At 53.1% G+C, this 27825-nt stretch overlaps 2 protein-coding genes and 2 pseudogenes across 11 annotated transcripts in view; 3 read left to right on the top strand and 1 right to left on the bottom strand.

Annotated features, from left to right (window-relative positions):
- The window catches only part of LOC105495618 (glutamate ionotropic receptor kainate type subunit 5), an 83792-nt gene extending 63277 nt beyond the window's left edge, over positions 1-20515 (top strand). For 7 of the 8 annotated variants that reach the window (XM_071088170.1, XM_071088171.1, XM_071088168.1 and 4 more), the window contains 5 exons: positions 11638-11803; positions 12483-12708; positions 14991-15119; positions 15220-15341; positions 19538-20515. In XM_071088170.1, the coding sequence (XP_070944271.1) occupies positions 11638-11803; positions 12483-12708; positions 14991-15119; positions 15220-15341; positions 19538-19966 (1072 nt within the window). In that variant the 3' untranslated portion in view covers positions 19967-20515. Of the gene's footprint in view, positions 1-5686; positions 6020-11637; positions 11804-12482; positions 12709-14990; positions 15120-15219; positions 15342-19537 lie in introns of those variants that run through there. The other variant, XM_071088169.1, reaches the window with a different exon arrangement.
- LOC139360494 (deoxynucleotidyltransferase terminal-interacting protein 2 pseudogene) lies at positions 9651-11614 on the bottom strand (annotated as a pseudogene).
- On the top strand, positions 15376-19370 carry LOC139360549 (uncharacterized; annotated as a pseudogene).
- Positions 20516-24582: 4067 nt separating the features above from the next.
- The window catches only part of LOC105495619 (ATPase Na+/K+ transporting subunit alpha 3), a 31087-nt gene continuing 27844 nt past the window's right edge, over positions 24583-27825 (top strand). For 2 of the 3 annotated variants that reach the window (XM_071088175.1, XM_071088174.1), the window contains exon 1: positions 24583-24743. In XM_071088175.1, the coding sequence (XP_070944276.1) occupies positions 24738-24743 (6 nt within the window). In that variant the 5' untranslated portion in view covers positions 24583-24737. Of the gene's footprint in view, positions 24744-25361; positions 25437-27825 lie in introns of those variants that run through there. The other variant, XM_071088173.1, reaches the window with a different exon arrangement.

Here is a 27825-nt window from a genome sequence, read left to right as displayed (position 1 = left end):
TTTGTTTTTATTTTTTTATTTTTGAGATGGAGTTTTGCTCTTGTTGCCCAAGCTAGAGTGCAATGGGACGATCTCGGCTTACTGCAACCTCCACCTTCCAGGTTCAAGCGATTCTCCTGGCTCAGCCTCCCAAGTAGCAGGGATTACAGGTGCCAGCCACCACGCCTGGCTAATTTTTTGTATTTTTAGTAGAGACGGGGTTTCATCATGTTGGCCAGGCTGGTCTCAGACTCCTGACCTCAGATGATCCACCCGCCTCGGCCTTCCGAAGTGCTGGGATACAGGCGTGAGCCACTGCGCCTGGGCAAACAGTTTTGTTTTGCATGAATGACAGCATTGACCAGTAAGATGGGTTTGGAGAGACTTGGTTTCTGGAGAGGCTGAGTCAAACCCTGGGTCTTTGTGCCTTGGGGTTTTGGTTTTATTTTGCAGGAGGCTGTATAATTCATCTCTCTCTATCAAGCCCTCACTCCATCCCCATCCCAGTGCCTAGTGTAGCACTTTGCACGTGTGTTCTGCAGAGGACAGCTGCTGTTTTCATTATCACATGCTGGGAATGTGAGGGTGGGAAGTCTGGGAGGCCCTTTTCAGCATCTCCTGCCTTCAGGCCCCTCAGATCTATATGACCTACAGGGACCCTGGCCATTCTTACTTGCCAGCAGGGAGGACAGAGGGGGTCACGGTAAGACAAGCGGTTGCTCTGGGGTCCTGCAGCCAGGCTGGTGGGAGCCTGTTCTTCCGGGCCGGTCCTGTGTCACCAAGACAATGAGAGCAAACACTTGCATACCACTTGCTGTGTGCCAGATGAACGCAGTCACTCTTCGCAAAACCCAGTGAGGAAGGGCCTACAATTGTACTAACTTCACAGGTGAGGAAGCTGCAGCACAATTCCAAGGTCACACGCAAGGCAGTGATGGAGACAGGATCTGGGGATTTTCCAGAGATCTTTCTATGATTGATTTCTAATTTAGCTCCATCATGGTCAGAGAACATTCTCTAGAGGACTTTAATCCTTTTAAATTTATTGAGACTTGCTTTAGAGCTCAGCATATGGTCTGTCCTGGTAAATGTTCTATGTGGAGTTGCATTGAATGTGTTTCTGCTGTTGGTGGGTGCAGTGTTCTATAAGGGTCAATTGGGGCCAGTAGGTTGATCACGTTATTCAAGTTTTTTCTATCGTTACTGATTTTCTACTTGTTCCATCAGTTATTGAGAGGAGTTTTGAAATCTAACCCTGTAATTGCAGGAAATTTATCCATTTCTCTTCAATTCTATCCATTTTTGCCTTATGCATTTTGAAGCTTTGTAATTAGGCACACAAATGTTTAGGACTGTTATGTCCTCTAGATGAATTGACGCGTGTCATTATATAATGTCTCTCCTTATTCCTGGTAACATTCTTTGTTCTGAAGTTAACTTTATTTGATACTAATATAGGCACTCTGCCTTTCTGATGCTTAATGTTTGCATAGCATATCTTTTCCCATTCTTTTACTCTCGACCCATCTAGATTATTATATTTAAAGAGCATTCCTTTTCTTTTCTTTTAAATAGAGATAGGGTCTCACTTTGTTGCCCAGGCAGGTCACGAGCTCCTGGGCTCAAGTGATCCTCCCATCTTGGCCTCCCAAAGTGCTGGGATTACAGCTATGAGCCACCACACCTGACCAAGTGTGTGGTGAGTGTCGGGGAGTGCAATGGTGTGATCTCAGCTCACTGCAACCTCTACTTCCTGGGTTCAAGTGGTTCTCCTGCCTCAGCCTCCGGACTAGCTGGGACTACAGGTACATGCCACCATCCTGAGTAGCTGGGATTACAGGTACATGCCACCACACCCAGCTAATTTTTATATTTTTAGTAGAGGCAGGGTTTCACCATGTTGGCGAGGCTGGTCTTGAACTCCTGACCTCAAGTGATCTACCCGCCTCTGCCTCCCAAAGTGCTGGGATTATAGGCATGAACCGCCATGCCCCACCCCAAGTGTGTTTCTTATAAACAATGTACGCTTAGGCCTTAGAGCAAGGTTTGGCCAACTTTTTCTGCATTGGCCCAGATGGTAAATTTTTTTTTTGGAGATGAACTCTTGATCTGTCGCCTAGGCTGGAGTGCAATGGCACAATCTCAGCTCACTGCAACCTCTGCCTCCTGGGTTCAAGCAATTCTCCTGCCTTAGCCTCCCAAGTAGCTGGGACTACAAGCGCACGCCAGCATGCCTGGCTAATTTTTTGTATTTTAGTAGAGACAGGATTTCACCATGTTGCCCAGGCTGGTCTCAAACTCTGGAGCTCAGGCAATCCACCCGCCTCAGCCTCCTTAAGTGCTGGGATTACAGGCGTGAGCCACCGTGTCTGGCCAGTAATTTTTCTTTTAAATTTTATTTCTATGCAATAGTTGTACATATTTTTGGGAGTACAGGTGACTTTTTTTTTTTTTTTTGAGATGGAGTCTTGCTCTGTCACTCAGGCTGGTGTGCAGTAGTGTGATCACAGGTCACTGCAGCCTCAACCTCCCAGACTCAAGTGACCCTCCCACTTTAGCCTCCTGAGTATCTGGAATCACAATCACAGGCGTGCACCACCACACCCGGCTAAATTTTTTTGTTTTTGGTAGAGATGAAGTCTCACTATGTTGCCCAGGCTGGTCTCAAACTCTTGGGCTCAAGCAGTCTTCCCACCTCAGCATCGTGAAATGCTGGGATCAGGGTAATTGGGAGATCCATCACCTCAAACATTTATATTTTCTCTAAGTAAAGATGTTTTTAAATCTTTATCTTTATCCCTATTTTTTTAGAGACAGGGTCTTGCTCTGTCTTCAGGCTGGAGTGCAGTGTCACTATAGCTCACTAGAGCCTCAAACTCCTGGGCTCAAGGGATCTTCCTGCCTCAGCCTACTGAGTAGCTAGGACTATGTGCCTGACTAATTTATTATTATTATTATTACTTTTGTGTGTGTGTGTGTGTGTGTGTGTGTGTAGAGAGAGTTCTTACTTTGTTGCCCAGGCTGATCTTGAACTCCTGGGCCTCAAGCGATCTTCCTGCCTCGGCCTCCCAAAGTGCTGGAATTACAGGCATGAGCCACTGCTCTGGCCCTAAGTAAAATATTTTGGACTTTGTTTGTCATATGGTCTTTGTTCCAGCTACTCAGTCTTCCATTGTAGTATAAAAGCTGTTGTAGATGATACATTAAATGAATGAGTGTGGCTGTGTTCCAATAAAACTTTATTTATGGATACTGACACTGAAATTTGAATTTTATATAAGTCATGTGTCATAAAATATTCCTTTTTTTTTTTTTTTTTCTGAAGCAAGATCTCTCTCTGTTGCCCAGGCTGGAATACAGTGGTACAATCTTGGCTCACCGCAGCCTCAACCTCCCAGGTTTAAGGAATCCTCCCACCTCAGCCTCTTGAGTAGCTGGAACCACAGGCACGTGCCACCAAATCTGGCTTTTTGTAGAGATAGAGTTTTGCCATGTTGCCTAGGCTGGTCTCAATTCCTGGGCCCAAGCGATCCGCCCACCTTGGCCTCCCAAAGTGCTGGGATTATAGGTGTGAGCCACTGCACCCAGCCTGTTCTTTTGATTTCATTTTAACCATTTAAAAATGTGAAAACCGGCCGGGTGTGGTGGCTCACGCCTGTAATCCTAGCACTTTGGGAGGCCAACGTGGGCAGATTGCCTGAGCTCAGGGGTTCTAGACCAGCCTGGGCATCAAGGTGAAACCCCATCTCTACCAGAATACAAAAAATTAGCCTGGCGTGGTAGTGTGTGCCTGTAGTCCCAGCTACTTGGGAGGCTGAGGCAGGAGAATTGCTTGAACCTGGGAGGCAGAGGTTGCAGTGAACTGAGATCGTGCTACTGCACTCCAGCCCACTCCAGCCCGGGCGACAGAGCGAGACTCCGAAGTCTCGCTCTGTCGTCCGGGCTGGAGTGATTATACATATAGGTTTTTTCATATATATAGTATATGTATATGTGTATATATACGTATATGTATATACGTATGTACATATACATATACTATATATATGTAAAAACCATTCTTAGCTTATGGGGCTGTACAAAAATAGACAGCAGGCCAGATTTGGCCTGTGGGCCATAGTTAGCCAACCCTTGGTTCAAACCATTTACCCTTAATGTAATTACTGATATGGTTAGGTTTAAATCTGCCAATCTGCTATTTGTCCCATCTGTTCTTTGTTCCCCTTTTTCTCTTTTTCTATGTTTGAGGGTTTAGTGGGACTTTTTATTTCCTTTTCTTTCGAGGCAGGGTCTCACTCTGTCACCCAGGCTGGAGTGCAGTGGCACGAATACAACTCCTCGGCTCAAGCCATCCTCCTGCCTCAGCCTCCTGTGCAGCTAGGACCATACGTGCGCTCTACCATGCCCAGCTAATTTTTTTATTTTTTGTAGAGACGGGATCTCACTTCATTGCTCAGGCTGCTCAAACTCCTGAGTTCAAGCAATTTGCCTACCTTGGCCTCCCAAAGTGCTGGAATTACAGCATGAGCCACTGTGCCTGGCCTGTTGGGATTTTTAAGATTCTGTTGCCGGGCGCAGTGGCTCAAGCCTGTAATCCCAGCACTTTGGGAGGCCAAGACGGGTGGATCACAAGGTCAGGAGATCGAGACCATCCTGGCTAACCTGATGAAACCCCGTCTCTACTAAAAAAATACAAAAAACTAGCTGGGCGAGGTGGCGGGCACCTGTAGTCCCAGCTACTCGGGAGGCTGAGGCAGGAGAATGGCGTAAACCTGGGAGGCGGAGCTTGCAGTGAGCTGAGATCCAGCCATTGCACTCCAGCCTGGGTGACAAAGCAAGACTCCGTCTCAAAAAAAAAAAAATTCTGTTTATCTCTACTCTTGACTTGTTAACTATGCTTCTTTGTTCTATTTTTCTTAGTGGTTTTCTGGATTTACAATATGCATCTTTATTACAAAATATTTTCAAGTAACATTATACCATTTCACATAAGATATAAGACCTTGACAACATATGTTCCTCTCACCCTCCCATCTTTTGAGCTCTGCATATCTTATGAACCCCATAATACATTAGGTTTGTGTGTATGTGTGTGTGTGTGTTAAACAGTAAATGCAGCTGGGTGTGGTGCACCGCTCACGCCTATAATCCCAACACTTTGGGAGGCTGAGGTGGGAGGATTGCTTGAACCCAGGAGTCCAACACCAGCCTGGGCAACATAGCGAGACCTCACCTCTACAAAAAAATAAGAAACATTAGCCAGGCATGGTGATGTGTGCCTGTGGTCCCAGCTACGTGGGAGGCTGAGGTGGGAGAATTGCTTGGGTCCAGGAGGCTGAGGCTACAGTGAGCTATGTTCATGTCTTTCCACCCCAGAGCGAGACCCTGTCTCAAAAACAAAACAAAATCACTAAATGCTTCATAAGGAAATTTGAAAGTGAGGAATATATCTTTTTTATTTACCCACAAACCTACCATTTGAAGAGGGTACCCTTCACCCCTTCTGGTACATCCACGTTTCTATCTGGTGTTGTGTTTCTTTTAGCTGCAGAACTTCCTTTAATATTTCTTGCTGTGCGGGTCTGCTGGCAATTAATTCTCCCAGCTTTGGTTTTGTATGAAAAATGTGTTAGTGTGTCTTCTTTGAGGGATATTTTTGCCTGCTGTGGAATTCTAGGTTGACAGCTTGTTTTGATTTTTCTTTCAGCATGTTGCATCGTCTTTGGGCTTGCACACTCTCTGACAAGAAGTCGACTGGCACCCATGTTATCTTTGATTATCTGAATGTAATATGTTTCCACCCTTCTAGCTGCTTTTAAGATGTTTCTCTTTATTGCTGGTTTTCAGCAATTGATTAGAATGTGTCTTGGTGCGTTTTATAAATATGTGTGTTTAGCCTACCTGGGGTTTATGGAGCTTAGATCTGCAAGTTTATGGTTTTCATCAAATTTGAAAAGTTGTAGGCCATTACTTCATCAGATTTTTTTGCCATTGAGGCTCTGCGCTCATTTTCAGTCACTTTTTCCTTTCTGTGCTTTATTTTGGATAGATTCTATTGCAGTCTTCAAATTCTCTAATCTTTTTTTTTTTTTGAGATGGATTTCCACTCTTGTCACCTAGGCTGGAGTGCAGTGGCGCGATCTCAGCTCACCGCATCCTCCACCTCCTGGGTTCAAGCGGTTCTCCTGCCTCAACCTCGCAAGTAGCTGGGATTACAGGCATGCACCACCACGCCCGACTAATTTTATATTTTTAGTAGAGACAGGGTTTCTCCATGTTGGTCAGGCTGGTCTAGAACCCCTGAGCTCAGGCAACCCATCGCGTCGGCCTCCCAAAGTGCTAGGATTACAGGCGTGAGCCACCGTTCTTTTCTTTTTCTTTCTTTCTTTTTTTTTTTTTTTTTGAGACAAAGTCTTACTCCATCGCCCAGGCTGGAGCACGGTGGCACAATCTCAGCTTACTGCAACCTCCGCCTCCCAGGTTCAGGCAATTCTCCTCCCTCAGCCTCCTGAGTAACTGGGATCACAGGCATGCACCACCACACTTGGCTAAGTTTTGTATTTCTGGTAGAGACGGGTTTTCGCCATGTTAGTCAGGCTGTTCGCAAACTCCTGAACTCAGCTTATCCTCCCACCTTGGCCTCCCAAAGTGCTGGGATTTTTTTTTTTCTTTCTTTTTAAAGATAAGGTCTCACTCAGTCATCCAGACTAGAGTGCAGTGACGATCAGGCTCACTGCAGCCTTAAACTCCTGGCCTCAAGTGATCCTCCCACCTCAGCCTCCCAAGTTGCTGGGACTATAGGCAGGCACCACCACACCCGTCTAATTTTTTTATTTTTTTGTAGAGACAGGGTCTGGCTATGTTGACCAGGCTTATCTCAAAGTCCCAGCCTCAAGTGATGCTCCCGCCTCGGCCTCCCAGTGTGCTAGGATTACAGGCATGAGCCACTGTGCCTGCCCAAATTCACTCAGCTTTTCTGCTACCGTGTCTAATCTGTTAATCCCTTTCAGTAAAATTTTTCTTTCAGATGTGTGTATTTCATTCTCTAAAAGTTCTGTTCACTTCTTTTTTATGTCTTCTGTTCCTTTCATTATGTTCATGGTTTTCTCTAGACTCCTGAGCATTCTGAACATATTTATAATAGCTGTTTTCATGTCCTTGTCTGCTAATTCCATCATCATCTATGTTAATTCTGGGTCTGTTTCAATTGAGTGATTTTTCTCTTGGTTATAGGTTATAGGTCACATTTTCCTGCACCTTTGTTTACCTGGTCTTTTTTTTTTTTTTTTTTTTTTTTGAGACATGAGTCTTGCTTTGTGGCCCAGGCCAGAGTGCAGTGGTGATCTTGGTTCACTGCAACCTCCACCTCCTGGATTCCAGCGATTCTCGTGCCTCTGCCTCCCAAGTAGCTGGGATCACAGGCGTGCACTATCACACCCAGCTAATTTTTGTATTTTTAGTAGAGACGGGGTATTGCCATGTTGACCAGGTTGTCCTTGAACTCCTGGCCTCAAGCAATCCGCCCACCTCGGCCTCCTAAAATGCTGGGATTACAGGTGTGAGCCACCGTGCCCAACCTGGTCTTTTTTTTAAAAAAATTACATAATAGGCTGGGTGCGGTGGCTCATGCCTGTAATCCCAGCACTTTGGGAGGCCGAGACGGGCGGATCACGAGGTCAGGAGATCGAGACCATCCTGGCTAACACAGTGAAACCCCGTCTCTACTAAAAACACAAAAAATTAGCTGGGCGTGGTGGCGGGCGCCTGTAGTCCCAGCTACATGGGAGGCTGAGGCAGGAGAATGGCGTGAACCCAGGAGGCGGAGCTTGCAGTGAGCCGAGATCGCGCCACTGCACTCCAGCCTGGGTGACAGAGCGAGACTCCATCTCAAAAAAAAAAACAAACAAACAAAATTACATAATAGGCCAAGCTTGGTGGCTCATGCCTGTAATCCCAGCACCTTGGGCGGCCAAGGCGGGCAGATCACCCGAGGTCAGGAGTTCAAGGCCAACCTGCCAACATGGTGAAACCCCATCTCTGCTAAAAATACAAACATTAGCCAAGTGTGCTGGCGAGTGCCTGTAATCCCAACTATTCAGGAAGCTGAAGCAGGAGAATCGCTTGAACCTGGAAGGCGGAGGTTGCAGTGAGCTGAGATCGTGCCACTGCACTCCAGCCTGGGCGACAGAGTGAGACTCCATCTCAAAAAAGAAAAATTACATAACAGACATTGTTTACATTGCTGAATATATTTCTCTAAAGGGTATTAGAGACTTTTCCTGGAATCTAGTTAAGTTACTTGTGAATTACTTTGATCCTTCTAGGCCTATTTTTAAACTCTTTTAGGACAGCTTTAGCATTGCCTTTATTCTAGGGCTAACTTAATCCTATTTCTAGTATGTTACACTTTTGGGTCTCTACTGAATGTCTCATGTATTCAGTGAAATCTTTCTACTCTGGCTGGAGGGAACTCAAAAGGCTCTCAGCCCTGTGTGAACTCTTAAGAATTATTCTCTCCTTGAAAGTTGCTCTTGTCCAGCCCCACAGAGTTTCACCCCATGCATGCACAGATTGATATTCAGTCAAAGACTCAAGGGGACCACCGGTTTCTGAACCCTCTCTCTCTTCACAGCTCCCTCCTCTCAGGTACTCTGTCCCCCAGATTCCAGCCATCTTGGCCTGCCTGATCGCCAGTCTCCATCTCTGCAACTCAGCAGGATTGCTGGGCTGTTTGGGCTTCCCTTCCTATAAATTAAATCCAGCCAAACAGCCTGGACAATGATAAGACTCATTTTGTTTCTCTTCTCAGGAATCACAGTTCTACAATGTCTGTTGTCCTATGTCTTTATTTTTATTTTTATTTTTTTAAATTACAATAATGTTTATATATCTTTGATCATTTTTATAAAGTTCTTTGAACATGTTAGCAAACTTTATCCTATCTTTTAAATTTTCTTTAAGCATTGAAAACTTTACAAACCATCAGTTATCTTAAAATGGTTGAGATTCTTTTTCCTTTTTTCCCTTAACGAGTCTACACCAGGGTGGGTCTTTTAGACACCCCTATTTTCTAAGGGCATGTAATCGATTCTCAAATCAACTTTTTCCAAATAGAAATTCCTGTACGAACAGGGCCAGTCTATGGTAAATTAATTTAGATGATGGTGTTAGTTTTCAAAACGCTTTTAATAAGTAAATAAAGGGGCGATATAAAATGTGGCAGTTTGCTTGGTAAATCTTAATTGCGAAATTTCTTCTTCTTTCGGAACTTTTTTCCTGCTGCATTTGCTGCTTTTTCAGCCATGATCTCTAAGTACTTCCTTCGGCTGTATCTTCTGAACTCAGAATCAGCCAGCAGTTCTTCCACAATAGTTCTTTTCCTATGCTTCTTGGGAATTCGTGAATGGTAGAAATCAGCTGAATTGTCAACAATGGTTCCAATCTGGAAGTACTTGGGGAAGCCATCTCTATCATTTTTCTTTTTTTTTTTTTTTTGAGACGGAGTCTCACTCTGTCGCCCAGGCTGGAGTGCAGTGGCCAGATCTCAGCTCACTGCAAGCTCCGCTTCCCGGGTTCACGCCATTCTCCTGCCTCAGCCTCCCGAGTAGCTGGGACTACAGGCGCCCGCCGCCTCGCCCGGCTAGTTTTTTGTATTTTTTAGTAGAGACGGGGTTTCACCGGGTTAGCCAGGATGGTCTATCATTTTTCTTGTAAAATCTTTGGGTCCATGCTGGCTCTCATCTTCAGTGCTTTGAGATCATTTTTCAGTTCATTTGTCATTTCTGGAGCTTTCATACCAAACCAGCCATCCCCTGCTGTTTTTTGTCGTTCTTCTCTGCGTTTTTTCTGAAGTTCATACTTTGATTCACTATATGGTGGAACACAGTGGTTTTTTTCAAAATCAGGTGTAATGACAGCTTTCTGCAGAAGCTCATTTTTCTTTTTCTCCTTGATCTGTGTTAGGGTTCTCTTGTTAGACTGTAGTTTATCTGCATTGAAATTAATATACAAACCACCTAACTGCTTGATACTCAGACCAGGGTCTATGCTGCTGCTTGTCAACTTTAGAAATTTAGCCTTTGTGCTGTTTAGTAAGTCTTCTTCATCACTACACTCATCTTCATTTTCGTCATGGTCTGATGAATCTTCTTCACTTTTTTCACCCTCTTCCTCTTCTTATTCTTCCTCAGTGGCAACCTCACTTGCTTTGTCTTCCTCTTCCAAGTAAAAATTTTTATCAGCACTCATTCCAGGAGTTGTGTCAATTACAAACAATGCATTGTCACATGACAGACTTTCTGTGTCTCCACTTAATGACTCCCTTTCGCCACTATTTTCAACAAAACATAAAGTATCCTCTTCATTCTCACTGTTTTCAGACTGTTGGCTTTCATCACTGCTGAGAACTAATAATATGTCTTTAAATAGTTTCCTGGTCGGGCATGGTCGCTCACGCTTGTAATCCCAGCACTTTAGGAGGCTGAGGCAGGTGGATCACCTGAGGTCAGGAGTTTGAGACCAGCCTGGCCAACATGGCGAAACCCCGTCTCTGCTAAAAATACAAAAATTAGCCGGGCGTGATGGAGGGCACCTGTAATCCCAGCTACTCAGGAGGCTGAGGCAGGAGAATGGTGTGAACCTAGGAGGCAGAGCTTGCAGTGAGCTGAGATTGTGCCACTGCACTCCAGCCTGGGTGACAGAGCAAGACTCCGTCTCAAAAAAACAAAAACAAAAAACAAAAAACAAACCAAAAAAACAAAACAGGCCGGGCACAGTGGCTCATGGCTGTAATCCCAGCACTTTGGGAGGCCAAGGCAGGCGGATCACAAGGTCAGGAGATCAAGACCAGCCTGGCTAACACGGTGAAACCCCATCTCTACTAAAAAATACAAAAGGCCGGGCGCGGTGGCTCAAGCCTGTAATCCCAGCACTTTGGGAGGCCGAGACGGGCGGATCACGAGTCAGGAGATCGAGACCATCCTGGCGAACACGGTGAAACCCCGTCTCTACTGAAAAAATACAAAAAAACTAGCCGGGCGAGGCGGCGGGCGCCTGTAGTCCCAGCTACTCGGAGGCTGAGGCAGGAGAATGGCGGAAACCCGGGGGGCGGAGCTTGCAGTGAGCTGCGATCCGGCCACTGCACTCCAGCCCGGGCGACAGAGCCAGACTCCGTCTCAAAAAAAAAAAAAAAAAAAAAAAAAAAAAAAAATTAGCTGGGCGTGGTGGCGGGCGCCTGTAGTCCCAGCTACTCAGGAGGCTGAGGCAGGAGAATGGCGTGAACCCGGGAGGCGGAGCTTGCAGTGAGCCAAGATCGCACCACTGCACTCCAGCCTGGGTGACAGAGTGAGACTCCGTCTCAAAACAAACAAACAAAAAAAGTTTCGTGTATTCTATCCAGCTCTTTAGCTGTTTATGGTGGGAAGGTATTTCCAGACCATCTTACTCTTTTATATCTGGAAGTAGAAATCTCCAGATGCAATATTTACAACCAAGGAGTCTGGCTTCAGAATCCACACTCCCTGCTTCTGCACCCAGCAATCACTGAGCCTTCTGGATGCTGGGGTCACTTGGGAGGGACACCACCAATGGGGGGCATGGCCACGGGGGCAGGGTGGCAGGGGTGGCTCCAGCCCATGGCTCACCCCTCCCACCCCTCAGGTGGGCCTTCACCTTGATCATCATCTCCTCCTACACGGCCAACCTGGCCGCCTTCCTCACCGTGCAGCGCATGGAGGTGCCTGTGGAGTCGGCCGATGACCTGGCAGATCAGACCAACATCGAGTACGGCACCATCCATGCTGGCTCTACCATGACCTTCTTCCAGGTGGGGCTACCAGAACCTCTTGGGCATGGTATTGGGATCCCTGCCATGCAGAGCAGCTCAGGATAGGTCTGGGCAGGGTCTCCTGGGTCAGAGGGACTGACTATCAGTAGCAGCTTTGGAGGCTGGGGAGCAGAAAACGTTCTGTCATGGGGATCACAGCTGGCTGGCTAGGGAACTGGGGAATGAGGGCAGGGAGGCATATGTGGTATCAAATGTCAATGTCATATGGGCCAAATGGGATCAAGGAGGCTGCTGGAAGGGTCAGGACCAGGAATATGGGCTGACAGAGAGAAGGGAAGGCCCTTCAAGGTGAAAAGTGCTTGATCCTTTTTATTTTGGGGTGGTGGGAAAGAAAAGGAAAGCAGGCTTGGCAGGGAGGTCCTAGTGGTCTAAAGGAGGCCTGAATTGGGCAGGGGTCACTGGCTGGAGGATTAAGGGGGAGGAGGTGGAGGTGCACTCACCGGGCCCCCAGATGGGTGGTGGGCACAGTGGCTGTGGGGATGCCTTGGACCTGGCCTGGACAGTTTGTCCGTCTCATCTCTCTCCTCTGCTTTGGCTCTTTCTGTCTTCCTTTGATCACCTTGAACTCTCCTGGGTTGAGGGAGACTTCCTGGAGGACGGGAAGGGCTCGGGGAAAGGAAGCGGCTGGAAAGACCCTCCCCTGTCTTCCCCTGCCCAGAATTCACGGTACCAAACGTACCAGCGCATGTGGAACTACATGCAGTCGAAGCAGCCCAGCGTGTTCGTCAAGAGCACAGAAGAGGGCATCGCCCGCGTCCTCAACTCCCGCTATGCCTTCCTGCTCGAGTCCACCATGAACGAGTACCACCGGCGCCTCAACTGCAACCTCACCCAGATTGGGGGACTTCTCGACACCAAGGGCTACGGCATCGGCATGCCGCTGGGTACGGCACAGCGTGGTGTGGAACACAGCGGGGCCATGGGCATCCGAAACCACCTGTGAGCAGGCCCAGGACCAGGCCAGGCACCCCCGAGGCAGGCTGGGTGTGTTGCATGTGGCCTCCTGGCTGTATGGTCTTGGACAGGTGACACCACCATCCTGAGCCTTTGTGCCCCCAACCTACAAAACCAGGCCTAGCAGCAATCTAGCCCTCGCAGAGCTATTGGGAGAATTCAGTGAGACTGTGTGTACAATTCAGTATATGTGGGTGGTGGGGCTTGCTGTCTTCCCTCAAGGGCCCCTTGAGGGGGTGAGGACCTGGTCTTATTTGTTTCCTATTTCCTGCATAAAACCTATAGCCTGGCTCAGAGCAGGTGCTTGAAAAATGCTTGTAAGATGGATGGGAAGGATGGAGGGATCTGGTAGGGAGACTTGTATTGCCTATTTACATTTCAGGACACTTTTTTTTTTTTTTTTTTTTGAGACGGAGTCTTGCTCTGTCACCCAGGCTGGAGTGCAGTGGCACGATCTCGGCTCACTGCAAGCTCTGCTTCCTGGGTTCACACCATTCTCCTGCCTCAGCCTCCCGAGTAGCTGGGATTACAGGCCCCCGCCACCACGCCCAGCTAATTTTTGTATTTTTAGTAGAGACGGGGTTTCACTATGTTGGCTAGGCTGGTCTCAAACTCCTGACCTCAGGTAATCCGTCCGCCTCGGCCTCCCAAAGTGTTGGGATTACAGACATGAGCCACGTCGTGTGGCCCAGGACATGTTTTTCCAGGACTCAGTGCTGGAAATCATGACCAAATTGTCATCAAATTTTGGCATTTTGACTTTTAAAATCATCCACGTACTGATGACACCTGTATTAGTTATCTATTACTGCATAGCAAATTGCCCCAGATCTTAGCAGCTTTGTAGGTGAGTCGGTGCCAGGGAAGCAGTGTAGGTTAGTGCTTGGAGGACAGGCCCAGGAGTCACACCAACCTGGATTCAAATCCCAGTTCCGTCTGGTCACTGTGATTTATGCCTATAATTCCAGTGCTTTGGGAGGCCAAGCCAGAAGGATCACTTGAGCCTAAGAGTTTGAGACCAGCATGGGCAACATAGCAAGACCCTGTCTCTACAAAAAATTAAAAAGTTAGCCAGGTGTGGTATGCACCTGTAGTCTCAGCTATAGGCTGAGGTAGGAGGATCACTTGAGCCCAGGAAGTGGAGGTGGCAGTGAACAATGATCATGCCACTGTATGCAAGCCTGGGTAACCAAGTGAGACTCTGTCTCAAAAAAAAAAAAAAAAGAAATCCCAGTTTCCTCCCTGACCCAGCGCACAGCCTTAAGCAAGTGTATCGCTTTCCTCATTCAGAAACACTTGCCTCAGGTGGGAATACCTGCCCCACAGGATCATCATAAGACCTGAGTAAACCCAGGGTCTGGCACACAGTTGGTGCCTGGTAGATATTAATCACCTTCACCTGCCCATGTCTCTGATTCTGTGGTAGATGGTCAGGAAGTATCTTAGTCAATGAAGAAATAAGTATAGAATAGGGTGTGTGGGGTGTTGAAACCCAAGGATAGCTTAAGGGCAGGACTTGAGGGTGGGGAGGAGAGGTGGTCCAGGGAGAGGTGTGGATGGGGATTCGTCTGGTGTCCTACTGCATACCAAGTCCCGCACTGGATGCTGTGATACCCTGTGATACCCTGACGGGGCTGCAGATGACAGATGATAAACACATAGCCATATAATACAGTGTTAGGTGGTAACAGCTGCTCCAAAGTAAATTAAGGGGAAGACACTGACAGGGAGTGGGGTGCTTGGTGCCATTTTAAATAAAGTCATCAGAATAGACTCCCTGGGGAGCCAGCATGTGGGCAGAGACCTGGATGAAGTGCGGAGAGGAACATTCCAGGCAGAGGCAGAGGTCCTAAGACAGAACTGTGTGTGATGGATTTGGGGAGCATCCAGGAGGCTGGTGGGGCTGGAGCTGAGAGCTGTGGGGATGAGGGTGTCTGAGAGTGGCTGAGGGGAGGAGCTTGCAACAGGAAGCCACGGAGAGTCCTGAGCACAGGAAAGGCGTGGCCTGTGACTCTTCCTAACACTGTCTCTCTGGCTGCTGGGTTGAGAGGAGACTGGGCGGGGTGGGGGTGGGTGAGGGGAGGCCACAGGGAAGACCCCGGGCACGTGGTGGAAGCGGGGGAAGGCTGTGGTGAGGGCACAGTTTGGGGTTTGGGGCGGGCAGGGCTGCGGGGCTCCGATGGCTGGTCCAGCCCCTCATGTGCCCACCCAGGCTCCCCGTTCCGGGATGAGATCACACTGGCCATCCTGCAGCTTCAGGAGAACAACCGGCTGGAGATCCTGAAGCGCAAATGGTGGGAGGGGGGCCGGTGCCCCAAGGAGGAGGACCATCGAGCTAAAGGTCAGCTTCTGCGTGTGATGTCCCCTTCCCACAGCCCCCTCCCAGCCCCCTTCCCACACGGCCCCGACACCATGACTCCCCAACTCCGTTTGCCCCCCAGGTTTGGGCATGGAGAACATTGGTGGCATTTTTGTCGTACTCATCTGTGGCCTCATCATTGCTGTCTTCGTGGCGGTCATGGAATTCATATGGTCCACACGGAGGTCAGCAGAGTCCGAGGAGGTGAGGAGGCTGGGGGCGGGGATGGGCAGGAACAGGGACCCCCAGGGGCTGAGGTGCGTGAAGATCGTGGCATTGGGAGCCATACGTGGAGGGTGGTGGGGATCGTGAGAAGGGCGGAGGAATGCAGGAGGTGGGGAAGTAAGAGAGCTGATGGGGCCAGAGAATCAGCGCGTGAGGAAGAACAGGAGGAAAAGTAGGTACAGGGAACGATGAGGATGCAGGGAGAGGAGGTGAGGGACAGGATGTGGGGAGCCACAGAGGCAGAAAAGCAAGAAGAAATAAGAGAAGAAACAGGGCCGGGTGCAGTGACTCACACCTGGAATCCCAGCACTTTGGGAGGCTGAGGCGGGCAGATCACCTGAGGTCAGGAGTTCAAGATCAGCCTGGCCAACATGGTGAAACCCCGTCTCTACTAAAAATACAAAAATTAGCTGGGCGTGGTGGCGCACACCTGTAATCCCAGCTACTCGGTAGGCTGAGGTGGGAGGATCGCTCGAACCCGGGAGGTGGAGACTGAAGTAAGCTGAGATCGTGCCACTGCACTCCAGCCTGGGTGACAGAGGGAAACTCCGTCTCAAATTAAAAAAAAAAAAAAAAAAAAAAAGAAGAGGATAAACAGGTGAGGAAACAGTAGACGATGGAACCTGAAGGGGACATAGCCCTGGTCTGGTCCCACACCGTGTTCAGGAGGGCTGCTTCCGTGTCCCTGGGGGCCGCCCAGCCACACCCCTGCATTTTCAGACCCATTTGTGCTCTTGCACCCCTGGACTGCTGGTTCCCCACTTCCCCTCTCTCTGTCAGCCTCCAGCCCTTCCTCCCCTCCTCACATCCAGCGGCTGACCTTACATCTACTCCCCAGACCCTGGCTCTGCATCCAGCTGCCTGCCAGTGTTCTGCACTTGGCTCGAGGACTCCTCTGAAGGAGCTGTCCATGCAGCTAGTAAAGGTGCCCTCCCCCTGTGTCCAGGTTGCCTTCCCAAGGACATCCCTCCAGCAAGTCTCTCCTTTCCTCCTGCAGCATCAGTTATCCTCTCTTTATTGGATTCAGGCCACCGACATACAAATGTGCTGTCATTTCTCCAGTCTTAAAGAAACCCTCTCCCGACCTCACTTTCCCTCCCAGCCACCACCCACTTTCTCCCCTTCTCTTTACAGCCTTGGCAGCAGTGGGGGGTCTCCCTGATGTTTCCAGTTTCTTCTTTCCTCCCATTTCCTCTTGCCCCCACTCCAGTCTGGCATCTGTCCCCGCCACTCCACTGAAGCCACTCTTGTCACCAACACTTCCACGTCTGAAATTCCCGGTCTCAGGCCTCATCTATATGAGGTAGCAATGGGCTTCGGCACAGCCAGTCACTCTCAGTCCTCAAAGCCCCTTCTTCCCCTTCTCCCACCTCTCTGGTCACTCCTTCCCAGACTCCCTCGTTGGGTTTCTCTTTCTCCCCAGCCTCTGTTGTGGGGCTCCAGGGCTCAGTCCTTATACTGCTTCTCTTCTCGGTCTTTCTCTACTCCTTCGGTGATCCCACCAGCCAAATGGCTCTTAAGACCCGCTATGTGCTGGTGACTCTTGTGTTAGTTATTTATTGCTATCATAAAAATGACCTTAACAGCTTTAAAAAGCCAGCTTCCATTGGTTCACAGTTTCTGTGGGTCCAGAGCCTGGGAGCAGCTTAGTTGAATGTTTCTGGCTGCCGTGGGTCTCTGGTGAGATCATAGTCATGTTTTTTGACCAGACTGCTGTGATCTGAAGGCTCAACAAGGGGTGGAGGGTTCCCTTCTAAGATGGCTCACTGTCCCAAATGTCCCCATGGGATTTTAGTTTCTGGAAGTAGCCAAGTGACAACATGGAGAGACCAGTTTCATTGAAAGATGATTTTTGCCCAGGTGTAGTGGCTCATGCCTGTAATCCAAGCACTTTGGGAGGGCATATCGCCTGAGGCCAGGAGTTCAAGACCAGCATGGCCAACATGGTGAAACCTTGTCTCTACTAAAAATACAAAAATTAGCCAGGCATGGTGGTGCACACCTATAGTCCCAACTACTCAGGAGGCTGAGACAGGAGAATTACTTAAATCTGGGAGGCGGAGGTTGCAGTGAGTCGAGATCGCACCACTGCCTCCAGCCTGGGCAACAGAGTGAGACTGTCTCAAAAAGAAAAAGAAAGAAAAATGGTTTTTATTCCTTAACATTTCCCAGGAGAAGGGGACACAAGGGAAACACTAGAAGCAGGAGCCAGCAGCCCACACCCTTTATTGGGGTTTCCTCGGGAAAGGCAAGGCAGGGCAGGGGAAACAGCTTACAACTGACCAGTTTGAATAATGTCAGTGGACTCTGGGCTATAGGGGCTGGCCCTAGTTATCTGGTACCTGGCCCCTGGGTTGATTTAGGGCAGGAAGAATATTGGCTTGGTATGTGAGAGTTAGGTAAAAGGGGAGGTTGGGGGTATAGACTCAGGATTGGTTGGTTTGCACATGAAAGGCAGCTGAGCCCTCTGCTATCTCTTAGGCTTGGCTAGTTCTGGGAGGGGTAGTCTCTCCCCAGCCTGCAAGATGTTTAAAGTGTCAAAACATCCTAAGACACAGAAAATAAAAAACACGATGAATACACTCACATGGCAGTTGGCAGGAGGCCTCAGTTCCTCAAACAAGGGCCTCTCCAAGGACTGTTTGAGTGTCCTCATACCATGGCAGCTGAGATCCCCCAGGGTGAGTAATCAGAGAGAGCAAGGTGGAACAGAATGTGCAATTGCCAAGCCTAATTCTGTTGGTCACACAGACCAGCTCTGATACGCCGTCAGAGGGGATTACACAGGGGTATGGATGCAGGAGGTGGGATCTTGAGGGCTGCCTGCCTTAACCCACAAATATGTGTCTCCCCTGAAGCCAAGGTCTGCAACTTCAGCTCCACACTTGGCATCTCCACTTGGATGTCTGATAGGTGTGCACGTGATGCGATGTGTCCAATATTGGGCTTCTGCCCACCCGTGAGGCAACTTGGTCCTTCCAGTTGCTCAGGCCAAAATATTGGACTTTTGTTTCACTATTCCCTCTCTTCCATGCCCCGTATCTGATCTCTTAGCAGATCCTATTGGCTTCACCTTCAGAATATGTCCAGAATCCAGCCCCTTCTCAGGTCGCTCTGGTCCAGCCACCCCCATCTCCTGCCCGAGTTATTGTCATAGCTTCCTCCATGGACTCCCTGCTCTTACCCTTGGCCTCCCTACAATCTGTTCTCAACACAGCTCCAGAGTGATCCTGTGAAAACACAGCAGTCCTGTATCTAAAGTTCTCCAATGGCTCCCATCTGACTCTTCCATTCTGATTGTCAGAATGAAAGCCAAAAATCCTTCCAATGGTTTATGGGCCTTAGCAGAGCCAGCCCGCCTTTGACCTCATTTCCCTGTCTTCCCTGTGCACGCCCCCCTCCAGCCAGGCTGACCTGCTTGCAGTGCCTCAGACGTGCCAAGTCGCTCCCACCTGGACACTCCAGCCCTGCCTGGTTATCTGTCCAGCATGCTGGCCTCCCAGGTCTCCACGTGGCTCACCCTGTCTTTATTTAAGGATCCTTCCCTCAGTGAGGTCTTCCTTGACTGCCCTGTCTCAGAATTCATCATCACTCCCTACCCATACACCTTAGGCCTCTTCCCGATTTTCTTTCCAAAGCACTCATTGCGCCTAACATACTACATGAATGTTTGTTATCTTCTGTCTGCACACTTGAGTATAACCTCCACGAAGGCTGGGACTTCTGTCTGTTTCGTTCTCTGCCATATATCCCCAGTGCCCACAACAGTGCCAGGCACACAGCAGGCCACGGGTAAATATGCCTTGCAATAATGAACGCATGGATGGGGGCAGAGGATGGGAAATCAGGAGGGAAGAACTGGAGAAAATTTAGAGTGAAAAGACCAGAGGAAAGAGAGGAGCGTAGGTGGAAGGTGAAGGGCAGATTCAGGAACAAACGCAGAGAAGAATGGAGACATTGGAGATAAGTGGGGAGACAGGAAGGGAGAGGTGGAGAGGGGAGGCAGAAAACACGGGGCGGGGGGGATAAAGGGAAGAGAAGTGGGAAGGGAAGCGAGGGCAGAAGGAAGAAAGACCCGGCCGAAGAAAGGAGGAGGAGGAGTGGGGTGTGGAGAGGAGCTGGGGGAGGCGGGAGGCGGACTGCGCCGGGACGGTGACCGCCCGCGCCGCCCCCAGGTGTCGGTGTGCCAGGAGATGCTGCAGGAGCTGCGCCACGCCGTGTCTTGCCGCAAGACGTCGCGTTCCCGCCGGCGCCGGCGCCCGGGCGGCCCGAGCCGGGCCCTGCTGTCGCTGCGCGCAGTCCGCGAGATGCGCCTCAGCAACGGCAAGCTGTACTCGGCCGGCGCGGGCGGGGATGCGGGCGGCGCGCACGGGGGCCCGCAGCGCCTCCTGGACGACCCGGGACCCCCCAGCGGAGCCCGACCCGCTGCCCCCACCCCCTGCACCCACGTGCGCGTCTGCCAGGAGTGCCGGCGCATCCAGGCGCTGCGGGCCTCGGGGGCCGGCGCGCCCCCGCGTAGCCTGGGCGCCCCCACCGAAGCCACCAGCCCGCCCCGGCCGCGGCCTGGCCCCGCCGGTTCCCGGGAGCTGGCGGAGCACGAGTGACCACGGGCGGGGCCGTTCTGGCGCCCGAACTGACCGCAGGGACGGGGTCTGCCCCAGGCCCCAGCAGTCCCCGCTCCCCCAGCGGGCGCGGGACAGGACTTGTGCGCCGGCGCCCCGGACGCCGCGATTTTGCCTTTGGTTCCCGGTGAAGTCCGAGGCCCGGCTCTGGAGCCCGCCTGCGCCCCCCAGTGGACTCGCAAGAGGGTGCCGCGGGCGAGAAGGGCGCAGGAACCGAGGACTCCAGGGGCTGGGGACTTCGGGGGCCGCTCTGGGAAACGGAAAGCAGTCAGCGGGGAGGACCCCATTCTGGAACTGCTCAGACTTCCCAAGACTTGACGCAGCCCCCCACGCTTCTGGAGGTGGGGAGGGCCTCTGGACAGATGGGTGTCCCCTGGTGCCCCTCCACTCTTCTCTTCCTCTCTTTTTTGGGGGGAGAAACCTCGGAATTTCTATGAGACCCCCCCAGGGAGGGGGTCAGTTGGGCCCCCATCCCTCCCCTTGCCACATCTCAGCCCCTGTTGGAATAAAAAAAAGAACAAAACCCCAGAACTGGGGATACCGGCTCTCATTTCCTGGGGGTGTGAGGGCATTGGAGGCTTGGGTCCCTGGGGCACCTGCCGAGAACCGGAGTGAGCCTCGATGGTTACTTCTATGCTCTCTCCACCCTCGGCCCTGCCTACAGGCTGCAGGCCAGCCGGGGTTCCAGCACCTGGCCCCTCTCCACTGACCTTCTCTCAGGACAGAGGGAGGCTGCGACAGAGACCCTGAGACAGATGGAGAGATGCAGGGATCTGGAGACGCGGAGACACCGGAAGCGGAGACACAGAAAGAAAGCAGATGGGGCTGGGGGAGGGGAGGGCCAGTGAGCTGTTTAGTGTGGCCGTGCCTGGGGTGGCGAGTGTGTGCCTGGGCCGGGGTGATTCAGTGACGTTGTGATCGTGTGTGCACGTATCCGCGAGGCCATCTTCAACTGTCTGTGACTGTGACCCCCGTGTTTCTGTTGAAAATGTACTTCCCCAGCCCCCAAGTCTAGAGGAAGTGAGGAATCCCAGTAGACTGGGGGGGTGGGCGGGCTGGCAGGGGTGGGAGAGGCTGAAGGGCTGATGGCGCAGGAGAAAGGTGGGTCCGCCTTCTGTCCCCGCCCTCCCTCGCCCCGCCGGAGGTTTCTGTGGAAACTGCAGCTGAGGAAGGACGAGTGAAGGTCACACAGCAAGAGTCAAAACGAGGCCGAGCAGAAAGGGAGAGATGGAGGGATGGCGAGAGACAGAGATGGGGAGAGACAACGAAGGGGGCAGAGTGGGCGGGAGAGGGATGGGGAGAGAGAGCTGGGGGACACAGAGCCGGCGAGACAGGGAGAGAGGCTGGGTGAGGTGGAGAAGGAATAGAGGGCTGAGACCAGAGGTGAAGCGGGAGGGTAAGAGACACCTGGAATTGAGGCAAGAGACAGGAAGCCATAAAAAACTAAATGGAGCCTGGAGGGGGCTGGAACGGAGAGGAAAACCCGACTGGAAGGGTCCCAGAGAAAGCCAGGCTGGGCCGATCCCTGGGCGGCGGCCCGGGGCTTGGGAGCTGTCCGTTCAGCACCCAGTTGGCCAGCCTCAGCCCAGCGCTCCCGACTGTCCTCCAGGGCCTACCTGTCCTGCGCAGTCCTGGCAGGCCGGCCACACCTCGGGAGACCCCTCCCCACACACAGCGCCCCCCGTCGCCACCCGTCCCCTTCTGCGTCTCAGACCCTGGTTGCCTGTGTGCCCCTCGGACAGGTGTGGGGGCGGGCACCAGCCTCTCTTTGTTGTCTTACATCTCTGTCTCTTACACACTCCAATCAATGTTTCTGCCCTTGGGCTGGACTGTCGAGGTGACTAGAAGAACATGATTACAGACATTTTTGGTTTCTCCCCTTCTCTGTCCCAATGCCTCGAGGCCAGTTCCCTCTGGGGTCTCTCCCCCATTTCTGAGTCCCCCATCCCCTACCAGGTTTCTGCTCAGAGTCTCCCCCTGGCCTTTATCTCTGAGTCTCCCTAGTTTACCAAGCCTGTCTCTGCCTGGCTCTCTACCTCCCTCTGTCTCTGTCACCTTCACTGAACTCTTCCGTTGCTCTGTCTCCGTGTTCTCATCTCTGCATCTGCCAATCTCTCTGTCTTTTTCAATCTGTCTGTATCTGCCTCTCTCTGGTTCTGGGCTGCCTGTCTGTTTCTCCCCCTGTGTCTCTCCTTCCGCCTCTCACATCTATCTCCCCTATCTCCCTTTATCCCTGTGACCTTCCCAGTCTTTCCTCCTCACCGCCCCCCCCTCACTTCTGCAGAGCCTCACCGGGAGCACGATGCACAGTCATCAGTCTCATCAGGCTCGTGCCTGAGGAGGAAGTGCATGAGGGGGGACATGAGCTTGTGTCTGAGGTGGGATGGGAAGGACTTGAGGCCTCCCCCGGCCCAGCTGGAGAGCAAGAGTAGAGAGAGCCTAGAATCTCCTGGAATCCAGGCCTCTCCCACCTCCCCAGGCTTCTCCATCTCCCCAATCCCATTCTCGATGGTCCAGGCCCATGCCTCTAGGCCAAGGTGTCAAGAGAAGGAACGGAGGATATGTTGATAGGCTCTCCCTCCCCCAGGAAGAGGGCAGAGTTGGGGAGGGGGCATCTGGGGGCGAGGCATCTGGGTTAAAAGATGTGGCTCCTCCCCCTGTCTCCATGGCAACAGCCCAGTCTGCAGGCCCAACCTCCTTTGCTGCAGAGGCAGCCTCCCTGTTACCATGGCAACAAAGGACAGCGAGAAAGATGGGGACGGGTCAGAGGACGGGATTGGGATGGGGCTCTGGGCACTGGGGAAAGTCTCCATTCACTCTCTGGCCCTATCTCTGTTCATATGCTGTGGCTCTGAATCTCTGTCTCTGTTTTTGTACCTCTCTCTGGCCTTCAGCCTTTCACACATTTCCTTGCACCAGGTCCTCAACCTTCACCCACCCACCCTCACACACCAAGCTCACTCCCCATCCCTTGCCTGTGTCTCCTACATCTCCTTTCCCATAGGTGGAGAGGATACCCACATTCTGAGAAAGCTACAAGGTCAAATGCTCTCTGTGTCTCTCTCTCTTCCTCTTCTACCATCCCCAGGGAGAGTCTGGGGTGTTCCTCCTAGAACAAAGTGGTGTTGGAGTGAGTGGGGAGGCCTCAACTTCTTGGGCTCCAGTGGGGTGACTGATGGGGTGTTGTGTGTCGGCGGCAGGCCTGGGGTGTGGGTGCCGGCTGTGCGTCTGTGTGTGTACATATACTGTGATGAGGGCTGTGTGTCATGTGGGTGAGGGCGTTGGGGTGTGTTTGGAGGTGCAACAAAGATGTCTGCGATAGTGCTGCAATAACGTGATGTGTGTATGTGTGGGAGATGTGTGGGTGTCGTGTGACTTGTGTTTGAATTATTGTGCTGTGTGTAAGTGTGTGCACCTTTTTGTCTGTCATTCACAGTTAGCATTGGCAATTTTGCACTGTGGGCTGTTGCTCATGCCCAGACACACTAGGGAGCAGTGTGTGTGAGGATGTGTACAACATTGTGGGATCATGCAACGATGTCCACAAAGGCTGATGTAATGTGTCTGGAGGCAGTGTGAGGCCTGTGTGTGTGTGATGGTGCTGAGTGCAGGTGTGTTTTGGTTTCTGGGTTGCACGGTGTGGGTCTCTATGTGAAATGGTGGGAGGTCAGGTGTGGTAGAGTGTGTGATGTGTGAGTCTGTGATTTTCGGAGTGTCCATGTTAGTCTGCACAGCACTTTGTGACTGTGATTGTGATTATCTTGTGGTATGATGGGTGTGTAAGGTGTGTGCCTTGTGTGTGTTTCACTCCTATATGTTTGAGACTCTGTGTGTGATGGGGTGGTATGTGTGTGAGGGCACATGCTGGCATGTGATGGAATGTGAGTGCAACCCTGTGGTGTGTGCATGTCCCTAGCGTCTGGGCTATGAGTGTGATGGTCCTGTGTAACTGTGACACTGGGCATTTTCTGGGTCTCCTGGGGCCATCCTCCACCGTGTTGTGTCTCCCGTATACCCTGTGTGGTTGTGGCTCATTGGATAGCTCAGGCGTAGTTGGGGGGCACCCACAGTGAAGGAATCTCCGGGCTCCTCCCCCCATCTCCCCTCCTCAATTGCCTTTCTTGCTCTCTTGTGTTCCCCTCCAACTTCACCTCCTGCAGGGCCCGCTCCCTGAACAGCACCACCCCCCACCGTCTCCAGGGGCCCTGGTGCCACACTGCAGTGATTCACCGGGTTTTCCTCCCACCCCGTGTCACCACCCGCCCCCCCACAGCGTACCCTTCTCGGTGGTGGCACACCCCCACAATGAGAGGATTTCCGGGGTTCTCTTTCCCTGAGCGCCCCTCCTTGGAGGCCCTACCCCGTATTGAGGGGGTCTCCAGGTCCCCTATTGCGGGGGTCTCCGGGAATCCCCCCACCCCCGCAGCGCTCCTCTTTCGCGGCCCCGCGGCCACTTTGCGGAGCCCAGGGGGAGGACAGCTGCAGTACCGGGGGTGGGGCCGCCGGCCGTCCGTCTGCACGGCGGCGCCCCTGATTGGCCAGCGCCGCCCCCCTCCCGTGGACGCGGGCATATGAGGAGGCGGAGGCGGCGGCCGCCGCAGCCTCTGTGCGGTGGGACCAACGGACAGACGGACGGACGCGCGCACCGACCGAGGCGCGGGCGCTGCAGAGGCCCCCAGCCCAAGCCTGCGCCTGAGCCCTCCCAGAGGCCCCCGCCCCGCCCGCCCGGCTCTCTCCCAGCGGAGCCGCCAAGATGGGGGTAGGTGCTGGGCCGGCTGGGCGCCGCTTCCGTGTGACATTGTGGGGCCGGTGACATTGGGTGTGCGCGGGGGGCGGGGGCGCCGGAACCCCTGCCCTCCGGGGCCAGGCCTGCGAGACCCGGGAAGCCGGCTGACCCGGCCAATGCATGTGGTCGTGGGGCTGCTGCGAATGTGTGCGCGGGGCCGCAGGGAGCGGCGGGGGGTCTGTGGCGCACGTTGACATGGCTTTGTGTGCGGGGATCAGCGAGGTCGTGGGCCAGCCCTCAGCATCTCCGCCTGACCTTGTGCGGTTGCATGTGCACGGTTGCATGTGTGTATGAGAGCTGCTGGCTCGGTCAGGCCCTGGCAGCGAGTGTGTGGGGCCCGTAGTGTCTGAAAGTCTGCAGTCGCATCTGGGTGTGTCTGTGAGAGCTCATGTTAGTGCGTCTGGGGTTATTGAGGCCCTCCTGCTTCCCTGGCAGGGTGCAGATAGGTCCAGGCTTTGGGATGGACACCAGATGACCTCTCTTTCTCCTTCCAGGCCTGGATGGGGGAGCTCTGCAGTGTGTGTGTGTGTGTGTGTGTGTGTGTGCGCGCGCGTGCAGGCTCCGCAGTGTCACAGCGTGGGGCTGCAGTGTATGTGTGTGTACAGCCCCTCATGTAGAGGAGCAGGCATGGGAGGCTGGGAGGAGGAGAGGAACAGGAGAGCCAAGGTGGGGAGACTGAGTGCACAGATGAGGGTGTGCGTGTGCAACTGTGTAGTGGGGAGCGTGCATGCCTGGCTGTGTCCTTGCTTCTGTGTCCGTGTGTCCTTGTCTGTCTGTGAGTCTCTCCAGCAGATGCCGCCTCCCTCCCTGGCTGACCACCTGACCCTTGCTGCAGCCCTGGATTCCTCCCTGTGTGTCTGGGGCGGGGCTGAAGGGAGGGGGAATCAGGAGAGGAGGGGGTGGGTGGAGGTAGGTGGGATGAAGAGGGCGGGAGAGGCCAGTGGAGGGAGAATATGAGGACTAGGGAGAAAGATGGCGGATAAAAGGCTGATGGGCCCAGAGATGGAGGCGGGGGATGGGGGTGCAGCTCTGTGGGGTGGGGCAGGGTGGGCCAGGGGGGCTGGGAAGGAGGATTGGGTTGGGCCAGGACTAGGGGAGAGAAGGGAGAAAGGGGTAGTCAGTGATGGCTGTCAGGTAAGTGGGATGGAGTGAGGGAAACTGTGGATGGATTGGGAGAAGACTGATGCTAAAAGCCCTAGAGAAGGAAGTGGTGGGAGGGTGGTCTTAGGAAAAGGAGTGGGGACGAGAGGAGAAATGAAGGCAGCTTAGACATGGGAAGGAAAGACAGAGACACATGGAAAGACAGAGATGCTCTGAAAGAGACAGAGAAAGAGACATGGACATAGAGAGAAAGAGACAGAGAAGCAGAGAGACATGTCTGAGACACATGGAGAGACATTGAGAGAGAAAATGAGAAACTGAGGCTCAGAGAAAGAGACACAAGGACAGATATTTCCTATCTAGCGGCAACCACAGTCAGTCTGAGGGAAAGGAAGAAGAGGCAGAGGGCAAAGGGGGAGGTCAAGGGAAAGACAGCCAGGTCCCCTGCGAGGGGGAGGGGAGGCTGGCCCAGGCGCAGAGAGGCTGCGGGAGCTGGCGCCAGATCAGGGAGAGGCGGACAGCACGGAAAATGGCAAGGAGCTGCAGAGGCGGCCACAGCGAGACAGGCGTGGCCCCCACCCTTGGAGGTGCTCCCGCCCCACAGTGCGCCCATCTGGGCCTCCTGCCTTGACTGGGAAAGCCTCAGCTCTGCACTCCAACAGATGGGAGCCCGCTGGGGTCTGATCATGGCAAGGGCGAGCAGGAGCCAAGGCCAGGGCCAGGGTGAGCCAGGAGTCCAGGCTCCCAGTCCCTCCTCCCTCGGACCAGGAGTCCAGGCCCCAGCCCCTCCTCCCCCAGATCCAGGAGTCCAGGCCCCAGCCCCTCTTCCCTCAGACCAGGAGTCCAGACCCCAGCCCCTCCTCCCTCAGACCCAGGAGTCCAGGCCCCAGCCCCTCCTCCCCCAGATCCAGGAGTCCAGGCCCCAGCCCCTCTTCCCTCAGACCCAGGAGTCCAGGCCCCAGCCCCTCCTCCCTCAGACCCAGGAGTCCAGGCCCCCGGCCCCTCCTCCCTCAGACCCAGGAGTCCAGGACCCCAGTCCCTCCTCCCTCCGACCAGGAGTCCAGGCCCCCAGACCCCTCCTCCCTCCAACCAGGAGTCCAGGCCCATCCCCTCCTCCCTCAGACTCAGGATTCCAGGCCCCAGTCCCTCCTCCCTCAGACCCAGGAGTCCAGGCCCGCAGCCCCTCCTCCCTCAGATCCAGGAGTCCAGGCCCCCAGACCTCCCTCCCTCAGACCCAGGAGTCTAGGCCCTGAGCCCCTCCTCCCTCAGACCAGGAGTCCAGGCCCCCAGACCTTCCTCTCCCAGACCCAGGAGTCCAGGTCCCCAGCTCCTCCTCCCTCAGACCCAGGAGTCCAGGCCCCCAGCCCCTCCTCCCTCAGACCAGGAGTCCAGCCCCCCAGACCTCTCCTCCCTCCAACCAGGAGTCCAGGCCCATCCCCTCCTCCCTCAGACCCAGGAGTCCAGGCCCCCAGCCCCTCTTCCCTCAGACCAGGAGTCCAGGCCCCCAGCCCTTCCTCCCTCTTACCCAGGAGTCCTGGCCCCCAGCCGTCCCTCCTCCCTCAGACCCAGGGGTCCTGGCCCCCAGCCCTCCCTCCTCCCTCAGACCCAGGGGTCCTGGCCCCCAGCCCTCCCTCCTCCCTCAGACCCAGGGGTCCTGGCCCCCAGCCCTCCCTCCTCCCTCAGACCCAGAGGTACAGGCCCCCAGCCCTCCCTCATCCCTCAGACCCAGGGGTCCTGGCCCCCAGCCCTCCCTCCTCCCTCAGACCCAGGAGTCCTGGCCCCCAGCCCTCCCTCCTCCCTCAGACCCAGGGGTCCAGGCCCCCAGCCCCTCCTCCCTCAGACTAGGAGTCCAGCCCCCCAGACCCCTCCTCCCTCCAACCAGGAGTCCAGGCCCATCCCCTCCTCCCTCAATCCAGGAGTCCAGGCCCCTGCCCCTCCTCCCTCAGACCCAGGG

The sequence above is a fragment of the Macaca nemestrina genome, chromosome 20 (genome assembly GCF_043159975.1).
Source record: "Macaca nemestrina isolate mMacNem1 chromosome 20, mMacNem.hap1, whole genome shotgun sequence".
NCBI classification, from domain to species: Eukaryota; Metazoa; Chordata; class Mammalia; order Primates; family Cercopithecidae; genus Macaca; species Macaca nemestrina.
Note: the sequence above shows the minus strand (reverse complement) of the source record. Positions and strands in the feature narration are given on the sequence as shown.